Source organism: Falco biarmicus, chromosome 13 (genome assembly GCF_023638135.1).
Source record: "Falco biarmicus isolate bFalBia1 chromosome 13, bFalBia1.pri, whole genome shotgun sequence".
In the NCBI taxonomy this organism is placed as follows: domain Eukaryota; kingdom Metazoa; phylum Chordata; class Aves; order Falconiformes; family Falconidae; genus Falco; species Falco biarmicus.
In genome coordinates, this window is record NC_079300.1 from 17,485,116 (window position 1) to 17,511,890 (window position 26,775).

Consider the following 26,775-nt stretch of genomic DNA (forward strand, 5'->3'; position numbering starts at 1 on the left):
CCACCCGCGCTGAGCCACCTGAGGACAGGCGCCGGGGCCGCGCGCTCCTCCGCCCCTACCCGCGCAAAGGGCGCGCTGCCGGGGGCGCGCCCCGGGTGCCGCACCGCCCCCCGCCCGCCCCGGGAGGCACCGGGCACCGCCGGGGCAAGGCCCCCGGGGGAAGGGGCAGCCGGCAGCGCCGCGCCCCACGGAGGGAGGGCGGCCCGGCCCGGCCCTGCCCTGCCCCGGGGGCGGAGGGCCGCGGGAGCCTTTGCCTCCTCCCCCGGGCCCCGCCGCACACGGGAGGAGCAGGCGGCAGCCGGAGGAGCGGCTCCGCGGTCCCAGCCCTGCGCCAGCCGCCGCCGCCGCCCGGAGATGCCGCCCGCCGCCCCGCGGCCGCTGCTGCTGCTGCTGCTGCCGCCGCTGCTTCTGGCGGCGCGCCCCGCGGCCCCGCCGCACAGGTACCGCGCCCGCTCCGCGCCCCCCCGCAGCAGCGCGGGGTCCTGCTGCCCGCTGTGCCGGGGGAGGGCCCGGGGCAGCCCCGCAGAGCCCAGCGCGCCGCGCCGCCCCTACCGTGCAGCAGCACCGCCCCGGGGCCGAAGGCGCCGCGGGGCACTCGCCCGCCCTCGCGTCCCCGACAGCAGCGCGGTGGCTCCGCGCAGGGGTGTCGCGGGGCTGCCCGCGGGTCCCGGGGCAGGGACGGGGACCGGGACCAGGACCGGGACCCGGCCCCTCCGGCCCCCAGCGCCCCCGCCGGCGGCACCGGGAGGCGGGACAAGCTGCCGGCCTGCGGGTGGAAAACTCCCAAAGCCAGGCTGTGTAGTAAGTCTTGATTAAGTAAGTAAGTAAAACGTGATCAAAAGATCCGAATTGAAAGCATTTCAGAGCGGAACAGAAAGGAATTAAAAGTTATTCTTATTGCTGTGCGATTTTAACTAGTTATATAGACTATAAGAAGCCATTGCTAATGACTTGTTAATAATTATTTCCCCGTTATAATAGCAATTTGCAATGATGCAGCACACCATCACACTTTCAGTCTTGTGGGTGAAAAAAAGGAGGGAAGGGTAACAGTCTGTGTAAACCCAGAATTAAGATCCAAGTAGGTAATTTTCTCTGCGCCAAAGTTCGCATGTTAAACTTGCCCATTCATGGCCATACTGAGATTATGTAAGTAATGAAACATGTTTAAAGTTAGCAATCTTTTTAAGTATTTAAGCTGTGTTTTGAAGTATAAGACAGTCTGTGCTGCTTTACTATTATACAAAGAATAAATGAAATATATTTAAAAATTAAGCACTATTTTTCCTATTATTCTCAGGCCTACATTTACATGTGGAGGAGTTGTATCTGGAGAGTCAGGGTTTATTGGGAGTGAAGGATTCCCTGGAGTCTACCCTCCAAACAGCAAATGTACTTGGAAAATCACAGTAAGAATTTTTAATATCACAAAATCAGTGCTGAAGACAATGAAGAGCTATCTGTTGTTGACGCCAGTGTTTTATAGAGGATAATATGTGTGCAATAACAAACTCAGTAACTCAGAGCAGCTCAGCTATCCAGAGCTTTTTGGGGTTCCTGTAATATGGTAACAGTGGCTGAAACTAGAACTGACCTTGCCTGGAGTCAGAAGCAAATTTTCATTGACTTCCATGGATACACCTGTAACTGTTTTAAACTAACCCTCTTGAAAGCAAACATCTACCCTTCCTGTCACTGCGGAAAGCAATAGTTTGTTAGATCAAATGGATTAAAGCAAAGCTTTGAGGTGTAGATGAGGAAAAGCAAAATTCATTGGCAAGAAGACATAGAAAAAATTTCAAACAAAACCAGTAAATTCAGGCATGTTTGCTTGTAGTGCACTAACAGCAGTGTTGTGCCAGCCAGGGCATCTGCAGTGTGTCACATAGCAAGCTGACGAAGTAACAGGACAGCGTTGTTACATTTATAAATGACCATGGGAAAGCATGTGGTACGATTGATATTTTGATGCTGAAATGAAACTGTAGGGCAGAGACATGGTATTCATGGACAGCAAATGCCATTAAACGAGGACTAAACACTCCAGTGCTGGATGTGTCCTTATCCGCAGGCTCAAAGAAAGGGATTTGATTGAACGATTACTTTTCCTCACATCTATACAAATTAAGCCCTCCAAAACTACCCACCAAATTTCCTCTCTGGTTTTTAGGCAAAGTTCACTAAGAACTCCTGTGACATTCAGGCCTGGAATATGAGCTTTACAGAAAAAAAGTAGTGTAAGAAAGCATAAAAATAAGTTAAACTAGTCCATGTGTTGCCGGGATCACTAAAGACAACTTCAAAGACAGCATTACAGGCTAGGTGTCGGCAGTAGAATAGGATGTCACAGGATAATGGTCTCCTGCTACTATAGAGATGCTGACGCAAAGCAGGAGACATTGATCTGTTTACAGCGCTCGGCTGAAATCACTCCTACCCAACAAGTGATGTAATTTTAATCATTTTATCTGAAAGATACCAGTGAAGCTGCAACAGCTGCTTTCTGCACCTTTATGTTGCATGATTATTAGAGCCAAGGTAGAAGTTACCTTTAACCTGATGTTGTCCAGAAGAGCATGATGCGCAGTGCAGCGTGTGCTCATAAACAAACTGGCTTCGTGCTCTCGAGGGCTGAGATGACAGCAGTTGGCGTGGTCCACCTTACAGGCTGAAGAGCAGATGCAAATTGCATTTGGAATCATGCAAATGTGCCTTAAATAAAAGGGAAAAAAATGTCCAAAGTTATTTACCAGTATACCTCAGTATGAGATCTTCATAAGTTCACAGTTTAATCTGGAGGGAAGTAATAATTTTGATTATAACAGCATAAAGTTTTTGCTATTAAAAAATTTGGATTACAAATGGAGGCAGCACTGAAGAAGCATTTACTAAGCATTGTATGGATCTGCCCTTCATCATATATTGGGGGCAGAGGGAGAACAATTGATTGTATTTGAACAGTCCATACAGAGCGGTTTCATTGCAGACTTAGCATGGCTGTTGCCAACAAGGTGCGAGTGTGCGGGTTAGCCCGGGTGCTGTGAGAAGCATTACAGCAGAGCTGTGTCTGCGCTCAGGCTTTACTGACCATGGGAGGCACTCGATGGCTTCTGGCATTTCATCACCATCCTGACTCCCATTTTTCTGCTGTGCTGCCATTTACTCCTGCTTTTCAACTGCTGCACACCTATTGCCTGTAGCTCACCCAAAGCCAGAGAAGGGCTGCACAACCTCAACAGTCCAGGCTTTCTTGTGCCTCCACCCATTTAACCCCTTAGACAAAACTGTGCACTAAGCCAAGCTGATTTTTTTTTTTCCCCATCAACTGTGTAGAACACTGGCTTCTGGATGCGCAGGAAGGATGTAGGGAAGGCAAGGGCTACAAAACCTGGAAGACTAAGCTTGCACCTTTAAAAAGAGGATGATTTAGCAAACTGAGGGAAAGTGGTGCACCCTCGAGGGTCTGGCTAGCTTGAACTCAAACAACAAAATCCTTTCACTAGATGCTGCTGAGGCTCAGAATAGCTTGCAATAGCACCAGGTAAGAAAGCCAGTTACACTGCCGTGAAGAAACATGCTGTAGCTACTGTTAGGCTTCCTCATTCAGCAGCTGATCTGAGAAGGTGACTAAGAATTTTTGCCTGTCCGTTTTAGCCAAGGGCTGTGAACACCTTCCCAAAAACACCCTGCCTAATGCAGGATCGTACAAGTCTGCAAGACTGGAATAGGTCATGAGAAGCATGAAGCTGTTGTTTTCTCAACTGCAGGGTCTCATCATCTATAGAAGAAGTCCACAGAGAGGCAGGGTGACAGCTGATTTGTTCTTTAGAAGAAAACAGGTTTAGAAACTGTTATGGGTAATTACAGATAAAGCAACGTAGCATTCAGGTATCAGCTGAAATCTTTCCAACGGGTTTGCTACAGCTAGAAGAGTCTCTCTAACTCAATTATGGTTCTGTTATTTCAAGACACTGGGACTTTTTCAGCTGGCTAAAGAAAACAGCTTCTCTATTCTAAGAGCTCTAAGAAGTGTTCAGCACATGCTTGTGGTTATATTACAACCTTGGCAGACTACCCAGCAGCTTTTAGCTAGCTTTGCTAAGAAGTCACTTGTACAGCTATTTCCTTTCCTATAGTAATGTATATAGTTTTATCTAAAATATGTCATATGCATTTATTTTAATACTCTGTAATCCTTCTTGGCCATCACCTCACATAAATGTGTTACATAGTCCAAGAGTCTGGACTGCTGTCCTGTGTTTTTCTGGCAGATTGTATAGTTCCCATAAAACTCTTAACAACTTTATGTGCAACGGTAATACTGAAGACTGTCAGAGTTATGTCAGGTTATATTTTTATACGTTCAGGAGCTGTGTTCCAGCAGGTTTGCTGACAATAAGCAAGGTTTGAAAAATTTACTTATCAGGGGAGTTGGGGATCTGTCCTGGGGGAGCAAAATACTTTAAATCATTTTCTCTGCGTTTTAAGCATTCATTTCCCTGTATCCTGGTAGAGAACAGATCTTTACACATGGTTGTATTGCCAGAAAAGAAATAGGTGAACAGAATCTAGTGCCTTTGTCAGGGAGAGCAAGCTAACACTGATTTTTTTTAAAAAATTGTCCCTTTGTGACAGGAGAGGATGGAGCTAGGGAAAAAGCGACTAGGCAGGAACTGTGGTTCTTCCCAGGATGTAACTCCAAATAACTTTCACATTCATTCTCAGTAGAGAGAAATAACATTTGGCTTGCAGGTAGCTGCTGTGTTTTTCAAATCTACCTAGGACTGCTATGGCAAAACATACCAATCAGCATTTTACACACCAAAATACATTAAACCCATATACAACATAGGTTTAAAAATTAGGCAAAAATATTTTTTCAAAACGTTGGCATTTAAGTTTTTTTTTCCCTACTCAAAAGATTATTTTCGAAACAAATAATCTGAACCAAGTAATTCTGAAAAGCATGACAGTTTGGGAATCCTCCCCAGGACCTAAGAGGCACAACGATGACAAGGGCTTTGCATTCAGTCAGAACAACGACAGAAAAACATCTTAACTACTTTAAATTTAAGTGAATTTTGATTACCATTATATGAAATACCTGCAATGAATAATAACAAAAAAAAAAATCTAGGGACCTTATTTTGTAGTGGATTGTATATATAAAACAATCATGCCCTTTTGAAGAGGTTAATAATCTACAGGGATGATTTTAGGGAATTATGCTCTGGAAAAAAACCCTAAAAATTCAGGGAGTGCAATTTTCCTTTAGCCTTCAATTGGAGTGAGACATCCTTCACATGAGTTTAGCATCATAATTTCTGATCCTAAAGAAGTTAATAGAGTTGAAATAAGAAGGGATTCAGAGGACAAGTACGGGTTACTCACCCGAAGTGTGCCTCTGTCATTGAAAGATTCCAGCTGGATAGATAAAGCGGAAAAATAAGGCACACCCTGCAGGGGAAGCATCACATATTCTTCCCTTGATTCCTCCCTCTTTTTTTTTTCTTTTTTTCTTTTTTAAATATATAAAGGCTGCAATTCCGTCCAATTCTTCCTCTGAGGTATCCCATCATCTTAACTGTATCAGGCTCCAGCGTGGCTCAAAGTAAACAATACTGAGTCACACTGCCCTTTGCTTTCTCCCCTGTGTTTTTCATGGAACAACATTTTAAATGTCCTAGGATAAACATTGGCGGATTTTAGCACATTAGTTTTCAACATTTCAAAAAGGGAAATGGTACAAATGAAAGCAAAGCATTGTTTTGCAAAGAGGCTGTATTTAGGGCAGGGTTCCTCGGGAGTGGCTGCAGACTGGAGTGGCTGCTGCCAGAATGTGGAACCACCGTCCTCTGCACTCCTGAATGTCACCCGGTCAGACCACAAACTTTTAATTGATTTATCGTGCTGGAAGACATTTGTTATTTTTGTGAATAATGACAAATATTATTTTAATAAGCAATGACATTATTTTCTAAAGTAAAGCAGTAAGTAGTGACTGAGATTACGGGCCCATGCATTTCTGTAAATGACTTGCCTCCCCAAATTCAGCGAAACGCAAGCAAGGATGATTCTGACAACTAAAATCTGGAGTATGCTCCTTGTTAGATGTTCGTGACCACGTGACTAAGTTTTTCCTGCACGTTTTCTTACAAACCCATGAAACAAAACTTAGAAACTGGGGAACAGTCTTGACCAAAAGCAGGTAGACCGAGCGAACAGAAGCTATAGAGATTAAAAACTGTAAGGAAATGTAATTAGATGATGTGCTGTAGTATAGTATAACGTAGTCAGTGGTGGAGAGAGGAGAAGGAGGCATACAACACTGCACAGAACTACTTCGACCATGACACGGAACACACGAGCCTTAGGTGAGGGTTGGCTGGCAGCGTGGAGCTGGCTGCTCTGCCAGCATCCTCTCCCTCCAGAGTGCGGGCCAGTCCCACCTGGTGGGAGCACAGGGCGCCTGGGGGTAGGACCCAGTGCCCGGAGGCCAGGCTGAGCAGGGCAGCGCTGGCTGGATGCGCTCACGGGGCTGAGCTGTCACTGGGCACCCATCAGCACTGCTGAGGGATAACCCCTCGGCTAAGTCTCAATCCATTTCTACAAGGACAGCAAAGAGACCTTTTCTTATCCCAGAACCAGCCACCTCTCACATTTCAGCGTCCTTCTTCAAACCCTGGGAGGGAGTAGGTGTCTGCAAAGAGGCAATTCAGGCTAAGAAAGTAGGGAAAAATCTCCTAAGCGCTAACATAACTCTTTCATCTAACACGATAGAGCAACTTCTGCTCAGCTTCCAGAAACAAGGGAAGGAAAAGGGGGAAATTCTTAAAGATTAATAAGTTGTAGCAAAGCTGCAAGACACTGTAGTGGAAAATGTTGGACAATCTTGATGGTAGGCATAACAGCTCGGTCTGTTTTAAAACATGATAACATTTAAAGGTCACCTCATTTGGATCCTGTTGTACCAGCTGTACAAAGTTATGAATGACGACTGTTCTACCCCAAAAAAGCATATGTGATTTTACATACATACTTCTGGAAAAAAGGCTGCTTTAATGTAACTGCCTAAATCTGACTTTATCTGACTAGCCTTACAGCCAGCATTTTTAAACTGATTTCTCTGGTCACATAGAGTTTGTAGCATAACCATAAATAACATTCAGGTCTTCTGACAGGAATACCAAGTTCCTTTTAGCTCTTTTTTCCATTAAAATGACCATGTCTTAATGCTTTTTAGGGATTCAGACCAGAAGACAAGTAAATGCAATGGTAAGAGATGTAGTTACGAGAGCAGCGATTCAAGGAGTCATACGGCTTTCACAGAATAGATGTCCAAGTGGGTTGTTTTCTGACACCAGCTACAGGGCTTGCTTACTTCAGTCGTGTCAGTTTTAAACATAAAATCTGGCTTTAAAGTTTTCTAGAACACAGTCACTGTGCTTTGGAATTTCTGGGTAAGATTAGGTGAGTTTTGTGGTTCTGATGTAGCAGCGGTAGTGACGTACATCCACCCAGGGGAACTGAATGCGTTTTTGAGAGAACTTTGAACCTGAAGGAAAATAGTCTGACAGCAGCAACAGGAGCTGCAGTGGGGGTGGGCAGCCAGCGGGCCCCTGAAAACAGCTGATGCAGAGGTCTGTCCTGCTGCAGCATCAGTATCAGCACTGGACGTAAAAGCAGCCACACAGATGAGTAACCTTAACGTCTCTACAGCTCATTTTTCACTACATCTAGAGCTGCTGCCTGCGGTAGTATCTTTTGTGGATTAAGTGGTCATTCCATCTATACCTGAAAAGGCATTTTGAACTGTTGAAACTCACAACATGAAAACACTGTGTGACAATTATCTAAACTAGCATTTTAAAATGAGTCACTTAGGAAGAAAAAAAAATCGTGTACTCTTAAAGTAGCTTAAACATGGACTTGGTGCAGATACATTAAGTGTGTGTTACATATTTAAAGCAGCAAATAGCAGTATCTCGGTAAAGCAGAACAGCTACAATTATTTTAATAGGTAATCACTCTACTGGGCTATGAATTGAACACAGATAATTACACTCTGCCTGTCTAGGGTCCCTCTATGCTCTAAAATACCGCTCCCTTTCTTCCTGTCCTTTTACATAGCACTGAGCGCTTTGTTAGAATAGTCGTCACTTCTCCGTATGCTGCTTATTCTCATAAAAGCTTGCAACCCTATCCCGGGAAATGTTCTCCTCCTTGTAAACCATTATGCTCTCTTAATTTACACCCTTGTCAGTACTCCTGCCTGTTTTGCAATGTCCGCAGATGCAGACATGTAAGAAGATTTGTCCTGTCTTATGTTTCCTCAGACGTTTCTGAAAACAGAGCTCTTTTCTGTACTGAGGACACCCACTAATGGTTCTTTTGAATTCTCTGTTTATAGTTTTACATCCAAATATAAATCTTCCCCTGCAGACTTCAAGCTAAACATACTTACCCCAATAACTAAATATCAGGGTCATAGAGCATTAGCCTTAAAGTTTTTGATTTTATTTATAAATGCAAGTCATGTGTCAGTAGATTAAAAAAATCCTTCAAACTATGAAACTTTATGACACAAATCAGCAAGATAAGATAGGCCATTGCATTCGCTCAAAATCGTAAATTGCTTGTTCTGTTTGATTTTATTTTTTTAACCCATATTCATCTCATCCTCCTCACCTTACTCGGTGACAGGGAGCTGCATGGTTGATGGCATACTTTGAGCAGAAAGTAAGAGAAACATGCCAAGCTGAACTGGGTGGCGATGGTATATAATCAACTATACACACCTGGCTAGGCGATACTGTAGATCAGGAGGAAGCTAATGGCAACACAGACGGCCAGAGCTTTGTTTTTGTCATTGGTCCCAATATGATTTTAAAAACCACTCTGCCTGCAGTATAGTTGACAAAAAGAGCTTAACTGGCAAAAAGTGAAGGATATGAAAATACTCATGCAAATAGTGGGATCAGATAGATACGTGGTGGCGGTCATACTTCAAGATAAATCTCTCCCTCCCCCTGCCTCTCTCTCTCTCTCTCTCTCTCTCCAGGTCCCAGAAGGAAAAGTAGTGGTTCTTTCTTTTAGATATTTAGACCTGGAAAGTGACAACTTGTGCCGATATGATTTTGTGGATATATACAACGGTCATGCCAATGGTCAGCGCATCGGCAGGTTCTGTGGCACTGTCAAACCAGGTGCTCTTGTATCCAACAGCAATAAAATGTTGGTGCAGATGACTTCGGATGCTAATACTGCTGGAAGTGGATTCATTGCAAAGTTTTCTGCAGCAGAACCACATGAAAGAGGTAATTAACAATTACGTGTATGCTGAAGACAAATATAACTGTACAACTTGATGGAATTGTTTAAATGCCAGAGATAGTAGGGATTGTGCTGTTCACTGTAGTCATTATCTTGCTTAGCAAATAGCGAAGTATAACTGTTTAGCCGTCGTAGTTAATCAAAGTAGTAAAGAGGAGGGCTAACTATTGCAAGAGTTGTGGAAGAACTGCATCTAGCAGCAGTTCTGATAATGGATAGTCAATAAAATGGCGGTTGAAATTCAATACAGATAAATGCTGCAAATAAGGGGAAACCCCCCCAACTTGTATGTACAGTGCAATGGGCTCCGAATTAACTATTACCACTTAGGAATGAGATCTTAGGTTTAAAATAGGTAATTTATGAAAACAAATGTTGAGCATCAATCCAGTGCTCAATAGGTATCAAAAAAGAAACATAAATTTATTTTTTTAAGAGGTAATAAAGGCCAAACAACAACAACAACAAATTATGCCACTATAAATCCATAATGCACCTACGTGTTGGATGCTGTGTGCCATTCTGATGTTCCCACCTCAGAACAGGGTATAATAAAACTATCTGAAGCAGAGACAGCAAGTATGGTAGAGTTACAGAACATCATCTACACATAGACCAGACCAGCTGCACAGCACAGACCTTTTCATGCTGGAAAAGAGAAGGTCAAGGGAAGTGTAGGAGAAGGCTCTGAAGTCATGACCAGTATGGAGAAAGTGAATGGGGACCAGGGTCACGGTCTCTTCTAATAAAAAAAACCAGATGAGCAAGTGGCTATAAAGGGAAGGAGAGGGTGAGTGTTCTCAGTGAGCTGTTACACAGTGGAATGCTGTGCCAGGGGAAGTCATGGACTGTCAGTTTCTACACCGGTGTAAAAACAATCAGGAAAACATATAAAATAAAAAATTGTTAGGTATTATTAAACAAAATTATTACCTTGTGCTTGGGAAAGCTGTGAACTGCGAGAGGCTGGGAGGTGACAGGGAGGTGGGGTCACCCTGCTGAGTGCCATTTTCAAGGCTTTTGCTGTTAGCATGGTACCAGGCTAGACAGGTTGTTGGGCAGATGCAGTGCAGGTGATGAGTAAGTAATTTATTAGTCCTTCCAGTTGTATCCCTCTGTTGATCACTTCTGGAAAGATGTATTAACTGTAAAGTGATAGAGTTAATAAAGAAGGTTTGTAGTCACGCTATAAACAAGGATTACATACCTGATGTAGCTTTGGAATTTGGGACTGGGAGGAGGAGATATGAAGGAAAAAAAATCTCTCTTCTGTCATGGGTTCTCTGCTGGCTGCAGTTTCTTCAGGAATGCCTGTCAGCCCCAGCACAGCTCCCTGATGGCGATGGCAGCTCCAGCACCTACGGCTCCTCCTCCGGCATTCCCTGCCCTTTATTAAACCCATTTCCCGGAGGTGCCACCGGCTGAGCTGAAGGGTTGGCCGTGTCCTGTGGTGGGGCTGTGGCTGAGGCAGCTGAGCTGGCAGGGTCTCCCGTGCCGAGGGCCCTGCAGCAGAACAAGTGCGTTACATGGGTGGCCTGTCCCTGCTGTACTCGGTCAGCATGGTGCACTGTCCTTGCAGGGGATCAGTACTGTGGGGGACGACTGGAGAAGCCGTCTGGGTCCTTCCAAACGCCCAACTGGCCGGAGCGAGACTACCCTGCAGGAGTCACCTGCTCCTGGCACATCGTCGCCCCGAAGAACCAGGTAAGAACTGGCGCAGCCCAGCTCCCGTTGCCCGCAGGGACTGAGGTCTCACCAACAGCCTGTTCGCACCACACGCTGCTGCATCGCACTGAAACAGTAAAATTGGGATCTGGCTGAAACGTGGCGCTGGGTACATGCAGGGAGCGCAGGCACGGCTGTGCTCCGGTGACACCCGCCTTCCTGTCACGGACTGCCTGATGCACGCCGGTAACTCCTGTGCCTTCTCAACATTGTGTGTCCTCTGCTGTGCATGGATACCTTCCCCTAAACTAAACTTTTTAAAGCATCTGTGACTGGTGAGGCTTTTAAACCAGATTTGTGATGATTTTGTTAATTAACAAAACGTCATGCAAATTAAGTTTGGGCAGGTGATCATCTCAGGACCAAACATGATGACTGATGCCAGGTTTCAGTCTAACAACATTTGTAGCATTTTTTGGTGTTGCTACAGTTTGTTGTTGAGGTACTTGGGCAGAGCTGATAGAATTGATTAAAAGTGGAAATTATTTTATTCTGCTTATAGTACAGGGAATGTCTTTGGATGTGTCCTGCACAGGGATTTTCAATGTACATTTCATAAAGTTTGTTTTATTTCATATTTTGAAGACTCTATCTCAGCATGCTTGCTTGATTAGCCACATGCTGTCAGAGCATATGTTGTCACTTCATTAAGACTTGAAGAGGTGACAGCAGACCAGGAGGTCTCATTGACCACCATTGGCCATGCATGGCAAACACAAACATGTCCCCTACGCTGTAGGGCTAACCTTAATCCGAGCTTCACATTTTCTGGTTGTTGCTGAGCCATCTGCTCTGTACCTCGGCGGGAAGTCTACAATGATGGAATGTTTTGGTCACCAGGCATGTTTGGTAGGTTGCTTTTCTTAACCACATCCAGCTTTTTAAATTCCTCTACATGTAAAGACAACTTTCCTCTTAATCTTCTGCTCATGACCATAATCCTCCAAATAAAAAAAGCCGGCCCAGATAAATATATTCTTCAGATCTTTCATATTTTTCCATTTACCAAGGTATTTTCTCCCTTGAACTAAAGCAGCATGTCAGCTTAGTCTTTCCTGTACTCCTCTTTAATCCACATTCCTTGCTTGCTAGATACAGGTCATTTAACAATCCTATAGATAGGCAGTGAATTTGAACACCTTATCTGTAAACTGCAGATTACTTTGGTTCTTTCCAAATATCTCTAGATAAGCCTAAAAACTTTTCCTAAGCTTGTAGAGCAGACTTAAGAACAGCTATATAAGCATAAAAATGAGAGCATTATATCCTGTGCCTTTTGAAGATCCAGTTCCGTAAGTCCACAAGTTTCTGAATATGTGCTTTTCATGTACTGCAATAGTGGTTGTTTGCATGCAAACAAGACAGAACTTTGACAGTGACAAAAGCCATTTTTGAGGAGGCAGTGAATGAGCATCTCGCTTCATGTGCACATAAAAAGCTGTTCACTCCTCCATCTGTCAAAGTTTAGGTGCCGCTCTCTCTGCTTCCCTTTCACAAGCAGTGAGCGATAAAACAAGGCACTCTTGCTTCTAATACAAATCAATAACTGCTTAATTTATCACAGAAGATGGAGGAGCGTCTCATGATGGTGTAGAGCTTCTATTCTATCATTAAATACTTTGTTATTAGTGCAAAGTGCACTTATGAACAACAGTAAAGGCAATATTATGGCCTGCTGTTTTGCTGGCTATGGACAAATTTAGCATTTCTGCTCACAGTTGTGTTACTTCTTTCTATACCATCTTTTTTGATCAAAAGCATATTACTCAGATGAATACTTCCATTTAAAGTACATGTTTTCATCATGATGAAAAGATTTTGGAAACAAGCCTCTTACTCATCTCTGAAACCCAGTCCCCCTAGGTTACTCATACTTTATGGGAAACAAAATGATGTCTTATACATCTGAACAGTGCAAAAGAATATCCAGCCAAAACTCAGACATCAGGTGATAACAGGCTATCATTACTATGAATATAGAACAAGATCAGTTTCACTCTGCCAGCAAATCAAAGTGTACGCAGTGTATGAATGACTCCTTTTTCTTTGCACAGTCCTAGAAGTTTTAATACCATCTTTGTTTGAGAACGTGTTTAAAGAGAAATCCTGCATATCTACAATCAACACAATTCAGTGTTGTCAATCAAGCTTCAACTCATACTATTTATGGGAAGGTGATTTAAATACTGTTGTGCTTCATATAAAGCAGCAGCCTGAGGGCATACAGTACCTCTGTTCCAGTTGTGCAGTTACGCGGCATTTTCCTTCCTTGCTACACACAACTGACAAAATCATACTACAGGACTTTGTTTCAGAGTAGTAAATTGCATTTCTGTTTTCTTGTCCGTTCTTTTTCTTTCTTAAGTAGAAAAGTCCACAAATACAAGTGATATTGGAATTAATTGCATCAGTACTGGAAATACTAGAGTTATACTGGTTCTTACTTGTGACTTGTAAAGCCCAAACTTTTCTGGAAATTGTGTATGGAAACACAATTCCTTTAACCACTTACTTTCTCCTGGTTTTAATCTTACTATTTACTGATTTTCTTTCTATCGATATTTTTGGTTTTGACCTTTTTATTTCTGCATCAAGTAAACACAGCACTGGCAACCACAGTGAGTCGAACCCTGCTCTTAACAAAGTCAGTGAAATGGCTCTTACCAGTTTTGCCCTTGCTTTTTCCTTAGCATATCCTTGTATGCTACAATGACAATTAAAAGTCCCTTTTATATGGTTAAGATTTGTTACAGTTATTGTAAAAGCAATATAACACCTAACCCTTACTATCACATTTTCGTTCACTCATAAAAATATCTTTATCAGAAGTTACGTGCTTATCTTTGAGAAGAAAAAATGTTTTATAGAATATTGGAGTCATATGTTGAACCATTTGTTGGAGAGAAGTCACGCAGATTGAAATACTTTACTCCACAATTAAGTGGATTAAGGACTTTTCCTTTATAAAAAGAAAAATCAATTGGTACTTCATATAAAGAGGCCACTTACAACAAGAAGCACTAATAAAATCTGCGTATCAAAACCTTAATCGGTTATTTACACTTCTCCTGCAGCTCATAGAGTTAAAATTTGAGAAGTTTGATGTGGAGAGAGACAACTACTGCAGATATGACTATGTTGCAGTGTTTAATGGTGGAGAAATCAATGATGCTAAAAGAATTGGGAAGTACTGCGGAGACAGCCCACCAGCGTAAGTAACTTTCTTGAATCATGAAGTTCACTCTCGTCATGTGTCATTTGGCCAACAGTTTTGTACTAGGCTTCTGAAAGATTGTAATTCTTTTTATAAATATGACATTTTCTACCTTCACTTGACCTTCTAGCAGTTGCTTAGTATCTTTCCTCTCCCTAGGTTTTCTCTTTTCTCTCTCCCTCCATAACTAGCCCTGGCTGCAACCCATGTTCTGCCCTGTCCCTCAAGCCTCATTAGAGCGCTGCCTACTAACAGCAGTACTAATGCTATTGATATTGGGACAATACCAGTATTAATGGCAGCTGAGCACCAATATCCCTTAGGATGTATGTTTTGATTGTAGGTACTGAAGTACAAAGATCCAGCTGACCTCTCTAGCCCCTTGGCTCGTTACTCACTTGATCTGACTCGTGTCCCCCCCAGCCGCTCCCTTCTGCTGGGTCTCTGGCTGCTCCTCGCGTCGCTGCTCACCATCCCTTCCACCTGTGCCAAGGCACGCTCTCTCATGGCACAGACGGCTTTCCTGAGCGTGCTATGTAGCACAGCAGGCTTTCACCAGCTTTGCTATCAAACTGCTGCTCCCAAACCCACTCAACACCTTCTGCTCCAACCCACAACTCACCTATCGCCCAAAAAACAACCTGTGCCCCCAAGCTTCCCACCCCCAACCCAGCAAATGGCCCTGTAACTATATAATTGGGTCTAGCGATAGTGGATCATAATTATTCTCAAAAAAACCTGTAAAGTTTTTTGGGTGAGGCTAGTAATTTTCAGCTCTCCTTTCCCATTGTTCCACTTCCATCATGCTTCTTAAAGCCGAGTAGCTTTAGAAGATGAAGAGAATGCATGTTGTTCCAAGAAATACAAGCCATTAAAGAAAAAAACCCAAATCACCAAAGGTAGAGGTGTGTGAACATATCTCAGAAGTGGCAGCTAGTTGGATTCCAAGAGCAGCTGCCTGTGGCACAGGGGAAGGAGGTGCACACCTCTGCCTTTCTAAGCATTGCTCACTGGACGGAGATGTACTGTGGGTTGCTTTTGTGGTTTTTGTTTGGTTGGGTTTTTTAAGGTTATGTAGTATACCCTCAGGAGAGTAGAGGGGAGGCAGTTACTCAGTAGGACTCTTTTTAGAGTCTTGTTAAAGATTTTTTGTTCTCCATGCAGTTATGCAATAGCATGACAGTGCTAGAGTAAGCTTAGGTCTATGGAAATTTATTAGAAATCCAGCAAGAATTTAACCAAGGGTAGGGCTGCACCTGAAATACATTAACTTCAGTACTTCAGTTTCCTTTAGCCATCTTAGGCTTTTGGTCTTGAGTTACACTTTTCTTTTTTCTTTCCCCTTTTTTTTTTTTTTTCCAATTTGAAATTTTCACGCTTACATTCATTTCTTTTCAGGCCCCTCTTCTTGTAGTAAAGTTAAGAAAGCTGCTCTATAAAAAGATACTGATAACAGAGAGTCTTACGGGTAAGATTGTTCTTTAACTGCTAGGTAATTCAGGCCACTAAAATGATGCCAGAGGCTGAATTCTAGCTGTAGCTACATACATAATTACCTCCTTGTTTTCAGGAAAAACTTCACTAGCAAACCATCTTCCCATATTGCCTCCAACCCAAAGGCTGTGAGATAGAGGGAGGTTTTATAAAGCAGAGTTAGTGCTGAGTCTCAAGACAAGGAGATGGGTTAGAAACCTTGGTCATTCACTTCCACCTCTTTGCCAAGTGACATTTAGGATTTTTCCATTTTTGCCTCATGTGTGTATTTGTAGCACAGTGACTTCGTACTTAATAGTTTAGAGCTTTACCTGGAAACTAAGATTAATTGTTGCCTTGCAGTGCTGTGGCACTTGGAATGACTGCAGAGGGACTGAGCAGGTCTCCGAATGGGTGATGTATTTCCTTGAGCTGAACGTTGTGAGCATCTGTATATATTAGATAACAAATCACCATCATCTGAGGTAAAAATTCCCTCCCAAAAGGAATTCTGTTGCAAACACTCCTCTTTTTGTAGACAGAATAAAAAAACCCAACCAGCAGGTGACAGGTGTTAATTACATTACTTCATTACTTCGCACTTGATCACCAGGTAGACAGGTATTCCACTGATGAGCATAGCATGAGAACCTCATGGTGACTTTGCAGATCCATCCCTTATGACTCAACTGTTACTGAAGAACAGTAAGGCATTTACCTTCAAGCTACTGTAACCGCCCCCCCCCCCCCCCCAAACCTAACAGAGCCTCATATTGGAAACACTTAACTAGTGATGTCCCATGCACATACCTTCAGTTCCTGCCATGGGCGTCTGACTGTGTGCAAGTTGGATCCAAAGCGCCGGAGCAAACGGACTTGCTTCCTAATTGAACAGAATTTAAGCCAGAAGCACGATTAGAGTCTAGTTTGACTTGCTCTGTGTAAGCTGTGACATTTCAGACCTCTTCCAGCTGAGGTGAGGAATGAACTCCACACCATCTTGTCCCTCCCTTGGTTCTCAGAAGACAGCAGTGAACACCACCCCTTACAGGTGAGGCTGGTGGCCACCAGTCCCTGGGACTCAGCTGCCTCTTCCCAGCTGGAACCTTGCCCAGCCTTGCAAGTGTGTTTTGCACTGCTGGGAATCTGGTCTTGGCTGACGGCAGTGCAAAAGGAAAAAGTGCTGGTTAGATCCTGAGAGGCAGCCAGGAGCAGCTTCCTAAAGCACCTCTCAGCTGTGGCTCAGCATCTATCCCCACAGCACATCAAAGCAGTAATTGGCCTGCCAAACCCTAGTGAGCTTCAGAATATAGACGTTTCAGTACAGACTTTGTGCCATGGTCAAATAAGGGCAGAAGACTGGGCTCAGACCCAGGCCACATAGCTTAGAGATGAGATTTCCTATTACAGATGTTAGAAGTGTCCTGAAAGCCAATTTTAGGATAGCACTGCTTGCTAACCAGAGATCCAACACAGAGCTTGAACACAGTCACTCACCCTTGCAGAATTGTATATAGGCAGGTTCTAAACCCAGTGAAAGGAGGAAAGCCTGGCTCTCGGGGACTTTCCACTAGCTCTGCAGAATTCTAATCATAATTTATAAGCTGGGTTCAGAAAAACAGTAAGGACAAGATCAGTGTTGTAAAAGAACCAGAAATCACGGCGTGTAAACTGAATTGTGAAGCAAGCCTTCTGTAAAGAGGATTACTTGCGTGTCTGACACAGTAATTATGAAAGGTTAGTCGTGAACCAGCAGATACAGATAACGTAATGTGGCATTCTGTCACAGAAACGGTATCTACATCAGAAGCATGAGTAAAGCGTGTACCTTGAACTCATCTGGTGGTTGCCGAGATGAATTCCGACCCAGCAGCAGACCAACAAGGGCACCCTGTAACCACACACCTGACCCCCAAATGCAGTTACTGTGATACATGAGTGAATGGCGTACGTAACGATCACAATCGATTAGGAGAAGTGATTACTCCAAAAAAAACCAACCCTGCCTCTCAGACAAAAAGCCTTTTTTCCAAAAGGCAGGACACACAGACTAGGCCGGATTTTTCAGCCTCGGTGTTGCAGCCCTGGCGCTCAGGACCCGGACCAAGGCCTGGGGCAGCTGCTGGTGGCCGCCTGCCCCCTGCCCAGCCCGCCCCGTGCCCAGCCCGCCGCTGACCGCGGCACCTGCAATGCACAGCGCCCCAGACCACCAGGCACTTCCTTCGGTTGTGTCAGCCTCAGCCATCAGAGTAAACCCATTTCTGAAACACCTGCCGAAACACTGGGAGGTGATCACAAGTTTTGAGTTCAAAGGCCTGATTTGAGTGTTTTGAAGCCTTTCCGCTCCTGAACTCTGCCCACGCTTGCTGGGAAGAAACACCGCAGCCATTTTAGTAGAACTACATCTTAAAAACACTCTTTTCCTCTCTCCTGACCAAGATTCTTTTGCCCCTGTACTTATTTTATTTCCTCTTTCCAAAAACTGTGGTTTTGCTTGAAGACTTTGTGTTACTCATTATTAATGAATATCGAGAGGAGGTCTGTGGAAAGCACAGAAGAACGAGAGCAGTGCTGCTTTAGCCAGGCGCGTGTTCCACATGCTTGTCTCTAGTAGAGGTCTTGAATGAAGTCTCATCGTACTACATCCACATCCCCAGGCAGCTGGGGGCACAGAAAGTACCGTGCAGCATATGAACTGAAAACTAATATACTGAACAGTGCTTGCTTGTGGTATTTCAAATCCTAAGGAAATAACTCCATTTGTTCTTCGAGGCCATGGTAATGAATATCCAATCATTGACAAAACCCGAGCCACAGAAATAACCCAAGGCATTCAGTGATTCTTAAGAATTACAGAATCCAACGCTAAATTAGTCTTCTTAAGGCTTTCCAAATGCATAGGATGTTTGTCATTAAACAAAACCAAATTCAAAACCCCCAACATTCACTTATCTCTGCTACATCCCATTTCTTCAAGGTATTTTCCCACTGTGTTAATCTAGACCCTTCCGTTCCATGGAATTAAAAGTCTGCAATGCAGTCACACAAAAGAATTTAAAGACACTCGTATTGACATAGCCTTCAGGAATCAGAGGTTTAGATGATCCATCAGAATGAGAGCCACACTCAAAATGCCAGCGTCTGACGTGCCAGCAAAGTAACATGTATGTCAGTGTTAGCCTGGGGGCAGGTACCACATTCAGACCAGTAAATAAAGTGCCTTTTTTTCTTTTTTCCTCTTTTTTTCTTTTGTAAGAAGAATGCTATTAATGCTTTTAGGCTTTGACATTTGAAACAGTGGAAATATTTTGTTTTTCTATTTCAGGCCTATTCTGTCTGAGAGAAATGAGTTGCTTGTTCAGTTTTTATCTGATTTAAGCTTAACAGCTGATGGTTTTATTGGCCATTATAAGTTTAGACCAAAAAAGTTACCCACAACTACAGTTCTGCCTACTACCACAACAGTCTCTGCTACCTCAAGTAAGTTTTACAGGTTTTATTTTATTTCTTAGAAAAATAAAACATTCCAGGACAAGTAGAACGTTACAGGAAAACGTAATAGAAAGCATATTAAAAATTACAGTTTTATGGTTTGTTAGCATTTCAAATGTTAAGGGAATGAATTAAAATTAATATAGTCAAGGGAGAATCTTGATATACTCAAGGGAGAATCTACTTAAGATTATTAAAAGGAAATTATTCAGGGAAGAGTTCAGTGTAACAGTAACTCACTTAGCTGAGAGAATTTTCCTGCCTTTTCTCAATTTTTTGACACTTAACTAGCAAATTCCATAGAAGAATGGGATAAGCAGAATTCTTTTGTATAAGAAGTTCTGAGTATTTCAGGAAATAGTTTTATGTAAAGGAACTCTCTCTTCTACACAAGCTGATATGTAAAAAATCTGACCAAATCTTCCATCACATCGTTACTAAGATCAAGTGAAATTGGTATGGAAGCCACCCGAGTCCTCTTCAGATTGTCAGCATCCTATCGACATGACACTTGTCCTAGAATTATTTTTATTTTTAAAAATTCTTGGATTGGAACTTATAAATAAACGTGTCACACTAAAAATAAGTGTTCTTTTATATTTATGACGAGTCAGCATATACAAAAGATCAGAGGAGAATTTCTCTGAAGGTGTGCCAAAACTACTTAATTATTGAGACACCGAACAGATAAATTTTTACAATTTCTATAACCTGAATGTGAGAGATTTAAGATACAGTTATAGCAAAAAACCAAATTATTTATGATTTTTTGCAACACATAACCTGATCTGTACTCAAAACACATCAAAAGTCAGGACAGCAATGGCCTGTCAGCAGGAAACCAAGAAGCTGTGGTGCTTAAATACTGCTAATGAAAGGTATTTTAAATGGGTGAAAATAAACATTAGAAAAATGAAATCATGACCTGTAAATCATTCTGATGTGACTGCTACTCTAATAATAAATAATTCAGCTCTTCACTATAAAGCACTTCTTAACGACCAAACAAGATTATTTTCTTTTAATCCCACTTTTAAATTTAGAAAAATTAGGGCACTTCAATACAATTTTGGCAGCTACCATACTGGCATGCACCTGTGACTCATCTACCTGCTACATTTCTTATATTCCTGCTATGGACACTGAATGGAAAGACTCAAAGAACATTAAATTCTTAGTTATTGTTGTGCTCCATGCAGCACTGAGATAGGAGGTACTCGCCCGACCTAGCAACTGACACTGTGAGACGGGAAAACTAATTAAATGTCACGGCACCCTGCCAAGCGTTAACTGTAATTTGAAAAATTATCATTTAATTTACAGTTCTAAGAGTTGAATATAGTGTATTATTTCTACGTTGTATTCTACACAGAACTCACTTTATAAAAAGCAACTCAGCATATAATTAAAAATAATTTTAGAAATACACCCCGGTAGGAAAGAACCCTGAAGACACATCAAGGCAGCAGAAGTGATGGTGGTGGGAGTTCCATTCCCATGAGCGTGTAGATCTGACTGTAGGACCAAGGCTACATCACGTAGGATATGATTAGATATGCCTCCATACACATAGTAACTTGCCCTTCAGCACAATTTTCCTTGTGGGAGGCATATAACCTTCTAAAGAGCCTCACTGAATACCTATCATGTGAGGACTGAAACAAAAAAACCAAAAACCAAATAATCCGAAATCAATGAAAAATACAGGGTCCAATTTTTAAACTTTGGATTAGAAAGGCAAAACAATGAGTATGCAGATCTTCTAACAGTCATGGGCATAACACTGAAGACAAAGTAATTTTAATGCCATTCAGTTCAATCTCAGAAACTTGGAAAATTGTAAAAAGAATCAATTCATTCAATTAAAAAGTAGTAAAAATTCCTGATAGGAAAATTAGTCAGGAGGTCTTTGTCAGAAAGTATAGGCTGAATAAGACTTCTGCAAAACGCTCCATTGTAAAGAAAGTTAAAAACTGCAAAGATATTCTTCATAACTAATCTAGCTTTCCTTGGAACTTAGGGTTATGTAGAGGTTTGGGTTTTTTTTAATCTGTCCGTCTCTGCTCCGTGTTTCCCGAAATTATGATGTCATTGACTGATTCCAAACAAATTTGAAAAGGACATAAAAGCCCTAAAAAACTGCATCCCAACAGAGACTATTAACATCCACCCAAGGAGGAAAAAAAATACAAAGTGTATTAACTTGTTTATAAACAAAGCATTCCATTTCAGAAAGGAAATGCCAATCCCTAATATTAAACAGATAATTCAAACATTAAGTTGTGTTACAAAATGTCATCCGTAAAAACTCTACAGTACTATGTGTCATAAAGCTATGTGAAAACTTTAGGGGAAAAAGTCAGGAATTTGAACTCTGCTGTCCTCCATCACAGTAATTTCAGGGAACAGGCCACCCCCTCCCTCGGAAGTGCTACTGCAATGTAACGTTTTTATACTTCAGGTGTACTGCTAGGGCTGTATGACAACAGGCAACAAGAAGTTACATTTTTAAGATCACACTGCAGTCAAATGTAAGTTTTCACTAACATCCCATTCTATAAGGTCACTAGAACAGATACGTAGCTGAGACACGTGAAAAGATGATGACTGGAGGCGACAGCAAAGAGTTATTGTGGTGTTTCTCCCTTGCAATACCGGATCTAGTTAATGGATACATCAGGATTCTTCTTCTTTCTTCTTTTGTTTAAACATACTGCTTTGCACTTGTATCAAATATCTCATTTCAATTTCAATTTACTTTTTGCTCTTCAAAAAGTTGTGAAACCTACAGTTGCCCTGTGCCAGCAGAAGTGTAAGAGGAGTGGGACTCTCGAAAGCAATTATTGTTCAAGTAACTTCGGTAAGGAAGCAGAGTTTGTTTCTTTTTCATTATTCACTTGGCACTGTTTTTTTAGACTCATAGGAATTTTACCAGACGTAGTTCTGAGTTCTCGTTAACGTATAGGCTATATTCTTAAACCACAGTGTGTATCTGACATTGGTATCTGTGTTTCACTCAGTACATTCTTGGAGATACTCCAAAATAGGGACTGCGCTTATGTCTGAAACAAACATACTTTCTCAATCTGAAAAGCAGTGCCATTAGACAACCTCCTACAGGAGAGAATTGATTCAGTTACTGTATTGTCATCTCGTTTTCTGTAACCAGCTGAGACACATTTTATGCTGTACCTGCTGACTGTTCCACAATTCAGCTTATAGACTTCCAAAATATTTTTAAAAGAAACTGGAAGGCATGGAAGCTTACACGCAGTGGCTTCTCTACACAGACACAAATCACTCAGGAAAAATGGTGTGTGCTGTATATTTGGATGGCATTGTCACTGCTGATTTATTCTCTTATGTCTCAGGAGTATTTTCCTGTAGTAATACTGGACACTTTTTAAATCCCCTGCAACATGCATGAAAATTTGATGGGACAACCACCCCTCTACTTTTTTTTTTTTTTTTTTTTTTTAACCTAACTCTATAACTTTATAGCTAATCCCATGAGATTTGAGGAAATCTGCTGTTTCAGGAATGTGGGGGCAGCTTTGGATCACTTTGCTAGGAAACCAGTTGAGGGCTGTGGCTGTACCCTGAAGCAGAATGGAGTTGCTGTAGCACAACCCTTTACCACTCTTGATCACCAGCCTATTTTAATTTGCAACTGGTATAGGCTGGCCCAAGACCAAAAGCAGCATGGAGAAAAAAATGAAAATAAAATAGTTTCCTCTTCCAGACTACACCTCAGCTCTTGTGGTTGATGACACTATATAAAACTTGTTCTTTTTCCACTAGCATCAGGGTAATAAATCACATTCTCCTCTCTCACCATTTGTCAAATACTTGAAATTTTTCAGTCTTTTCTGTGGCAGGAGTAAGAGCAAAAATATATGATATGCTACTGTGAATGCAAGCATATCATAAGGTAAGAACAGAAAGTGTGCTGTTTGTAGAGTATGATTTATTCTAAGTTTATTTGCTGACCTGATGAATTTAGAAAATAAGAGCTATTTCCTTTCTGTCATGCATTTAATTTTTATTGTTTCTAGAAATATAACTGCCATATCCAGCAAACGTCCAGTTCTCTTTTGATTGAACGTGAACATTCCTATTTAATTAAAAGCTCTCGATTAAAGGAAAGTAATGTGCAAATTTACAGACACCCACCCAAAATGTGGGTTATGCAGATTTGTAAAACAAATCTGGCTGCACATACTTGATAACTCAAGATCTAATTGATCCTACGAGAGAACAGCTGATCTACAAAAGGTGATCTGAAAAGAAAAAAAAATTGTACTATTTATAATTCTCTTTTGATAAATAAAGATGACCTACAACTTAATCTAGTCATCCTAGGAAAAAAAGAAATACGGTATTTTTATTTTCATGCGGAGGGGTCTTTGGGAGATATGATGGTCTAAATCTGTAGTCTACATTTAGCTGAAATCAGCAAATTTGTATCAGCATCACGCCTCGGATTTATCAAAATTTAGCTCCCAGGCCATTAACTATGCCCTGCTACTCATTTAAGAGGGTCTTAGAGCTGGGAGTTCAGCTTTTGGCTAGAATGTTTTCAATTTAACTTCTCCACTTTTTTAAAATTAGTCATCAAAAGCAGCATCAAACTGTACTGTTCTATTGAAATTACCAAAACCTAGAACTGGGCTTACGAGAGAATGATACATTCTAGAACAGTTTTGTATTTGGTGCCACCAAAATCTGTCAGCAGTGAGTTACCTATTTCAGGTGATACCCACATTTTTAGTAACTATTTCCAGTATTGTTTCCTGGTTATGGACCGATTTACTTCCTCAGTTTTTATGATGCCTCAGAATTTATGTCTTAATAATAAGAATGCAGCAAATTTATCGGATGTCTTTTCTTCTAGTAATAACGGGAACAGTAATCACAGCAATAACGCGGGCTGGCAGTCTGCATGCAACAGTATCCATCATTAATGTATATAAGGAGGGAAATCTAGCAATTCAGCAAGCCGGCAAGAGCATGAGTGCCAAGATTACTGTAGTATGCAAGCAGTGTCCTCTCATCAGAAGAGGTAAGTACACAAAAATAACTGCTTTGTGTGTTTATAAAAGACAATAGTTTTGAAAACTGCTATTTGAAATAGGACCACAAAAATCAATACAATTACAGTAATTGTTTCTATAATGAACAACTAGTATCATAATCAATTTAGGATAATTATCCAGGTCTATAGTGCATTTTTCAGTTTTACTTATAAAGGATTACACTCACTTAGATCAAAGGAGTTTGAAAAATAATATTTTTTTTAAACAACATCATATAAATTAAAATCTGATTTGGTTCTCTCAAATGATGCTCCGTTCGATTTTGGTTTTACGTGTATGTAATTTGGAGCCAGTTTCGATACACAGTTATTTAGAAGGGAAAAACAACTAGAAGAGCAGCATGTCAGAGCAAACAACAAAAATCAACACGTTTCCCTGTTGCTTCTCTCCTGTATGTATTTACATCTTTACTGTAGAAATACTAGTAATATTAAGTCCACTCTGTATCTGCAAACAGCCAGTATTTCTATAGCTATCTTAAACAGTATTATACAGAGCTCAACCAAAATAATTGTCAGTTAAACGTAACAAGTGCTACATATATGATGGTATAAGAAACACTGAGACCATTTTTCATTGTAGTAACTAAGTAAAAGTTTTCAGCTCTGCCTCTTGAATAAATGGCTAGAACAGGAGAACATAGATGGAACCATAGCAGGAAAAGAGTCAAAATAATTTACTAAGCATCAAAAAAACCCTGATAACACTCAGGATACTACTGGTATTTAAGCATATTAATTCAAGTGGGCAGTACCAAAGTGAAAAATCCTTGTCAGAAACTAGTTTTTGCTTTTACCTTTAGTTCTCTGGAAACAAGACCTGTCTCGGAGACATAGTAATATCCTTGGTGGAACAAATGGCCTCCTTTTAAGCAGACCGCTGGCTCCAAACCACATATTTCTGTTTCTCATCCTAGATCACCATGAATTATTCAATAGCCATTACTTAATATCTAAACTTTTCTGCTTATACCCCTCTAGTATCAGTCCTTCCAGCCTAAGGCCTCAAAACCCCCTAACCCTTCTAAGCCATAAATACACAAATCCATCCGATTTCTCTAAAGCCAGGGCTTATCACACATTAAGTTCCCCTTGCTTGCCTGACTGCCTTTGTATTTATCTAAAAATGTTTATGTCTTTGGAGGAGGAAAAGGGAATGAAAAAACTTAAGAAGTGCATTATCCGTAAGTGCATAACCCTACAAACTGAGCAAATGAGAAAATATTCAAAATGAATGAGTCACATTCTGCTTTGGGTGTTAGTAGCTACATTATCCAGTGTTTATAATGCATTACTAATGCCTTCCAGACTCATTTGACAGTCTACATTTAATGAGTATCTCCGATATATTTAATTATGTAGTAGATATTTAGCTATATATATACACTTTATTTTTATATAACTGTATTCTATTGCATAACAAGCATGGCAAAGATGGGTAAGGAAGTATATGGTTAAGGTAAGAAGAAAAAAATATTAGAAAGGCATTGGTAACAGTGCAAATGAACAGACACCACAGATACAGAGATATACTTGCCAAATCACATCCTGGATTTCTGTTTTTTAATCTCATCTTCTCCTCTGTAGGTTTAAACTACATCATCATGGGCCAGGTAGAAGAAGACGGTAGAGGCAAAGTCTTTCCCAACAGCTTTGTCATGAGTTTTAAGACTAAGAACTCAAAGATCCTAAATGCCTTGAAAAACAAAACATGTCAAAACTAAACTCTGCAGCTGCATTCTATCATCTCTCTTGAAAATTAATTTTCACTTAGTATAAGTCATGAAAATGCAACTGACTGTCAACACTAAGACCACGCTCACCCCTTCCTCCCTCCCGTCCACCTACGCACACCCTGGCACCAAGTGGTGCCCATTACAGAGGAGAACAGATCCTCCTAAGTCTTAAAGCCGAAGATTTGCAGCACAGCCATCTGATCTCAAACATACCAAATTCCAATTACTTGGAAGCTGTTAATTTATAATTGTCCATTTTTTAAAGAAGTTGTGTATGTAAAATAAGAATTCTAAGTTCAATATTTATAGTAACTCATTTTGACTTAGCTTGTCCTCTAAAGTTGTTTTATTACATGGATTTCTGCATTATTATCTGCGCTTAATAAAATATTTTAAGATTAAATCATACACTACTTACTCATTATGTGTAAAGTGGGGCAGGCTAAACATAAAAACTCTTTTTTGATCATCTGCTGGCTTTTGATGGTTTTGGTCTTGCGTAACATGACTGACACTACAGTGCCTTGCTGATTAAGTGCCGTATTTTCCTTCCACTGAAATCAGTGAATCGCTGATTTGAACAGGAACTGGATTTACTCCTCAAAGGATTAGACAACTGTAAAAAAGCACCACGCTTTACTGATGACTGTAATCTAGTTAGTAGATGTCACTATTAAGTTTCATAAGGTAATCAGGGAGGGGGAAGG

The 26,775-nt window shown here is 41.4% G+C and overlaps 1 protein-coding gene across 1 annotated transcript; it reads left to right on the forward strand.

Moving 5' to 3' along the window:
* The first annotated feature begins 212 nt into the window (after window positions 1-212).
* PCOLCE2 (procollagen C-endopeptidase enhancer 2) lies at window positions 213-26,538 on the forward strand. Its single transcript, XM_056358654.1, has 9 exons — window positions 213-440; window positions 1,301-1,409; window positions 9,062-9,317; window positions 10,913-11,037; window positions 14,133-14,269; window positions 19,071-19,225; window positions 22,014-22,097; window positions 24,132-24,299; window positions 25,920-26,538. The coding sequence occupies exons 1-9, from the start codon at window positions 355-357 to the stop codon at window positions 26,054-26,056; spliced, it is 1,257 nt and encodes a 418-aa protein (XP_056214629.1). The 5' UTR covers window positions 213-354; the 3' UTR covers window positions 26,057-26,538.
* Window positions 26,539-26,775: the final 237 nt, after the last annotated feature.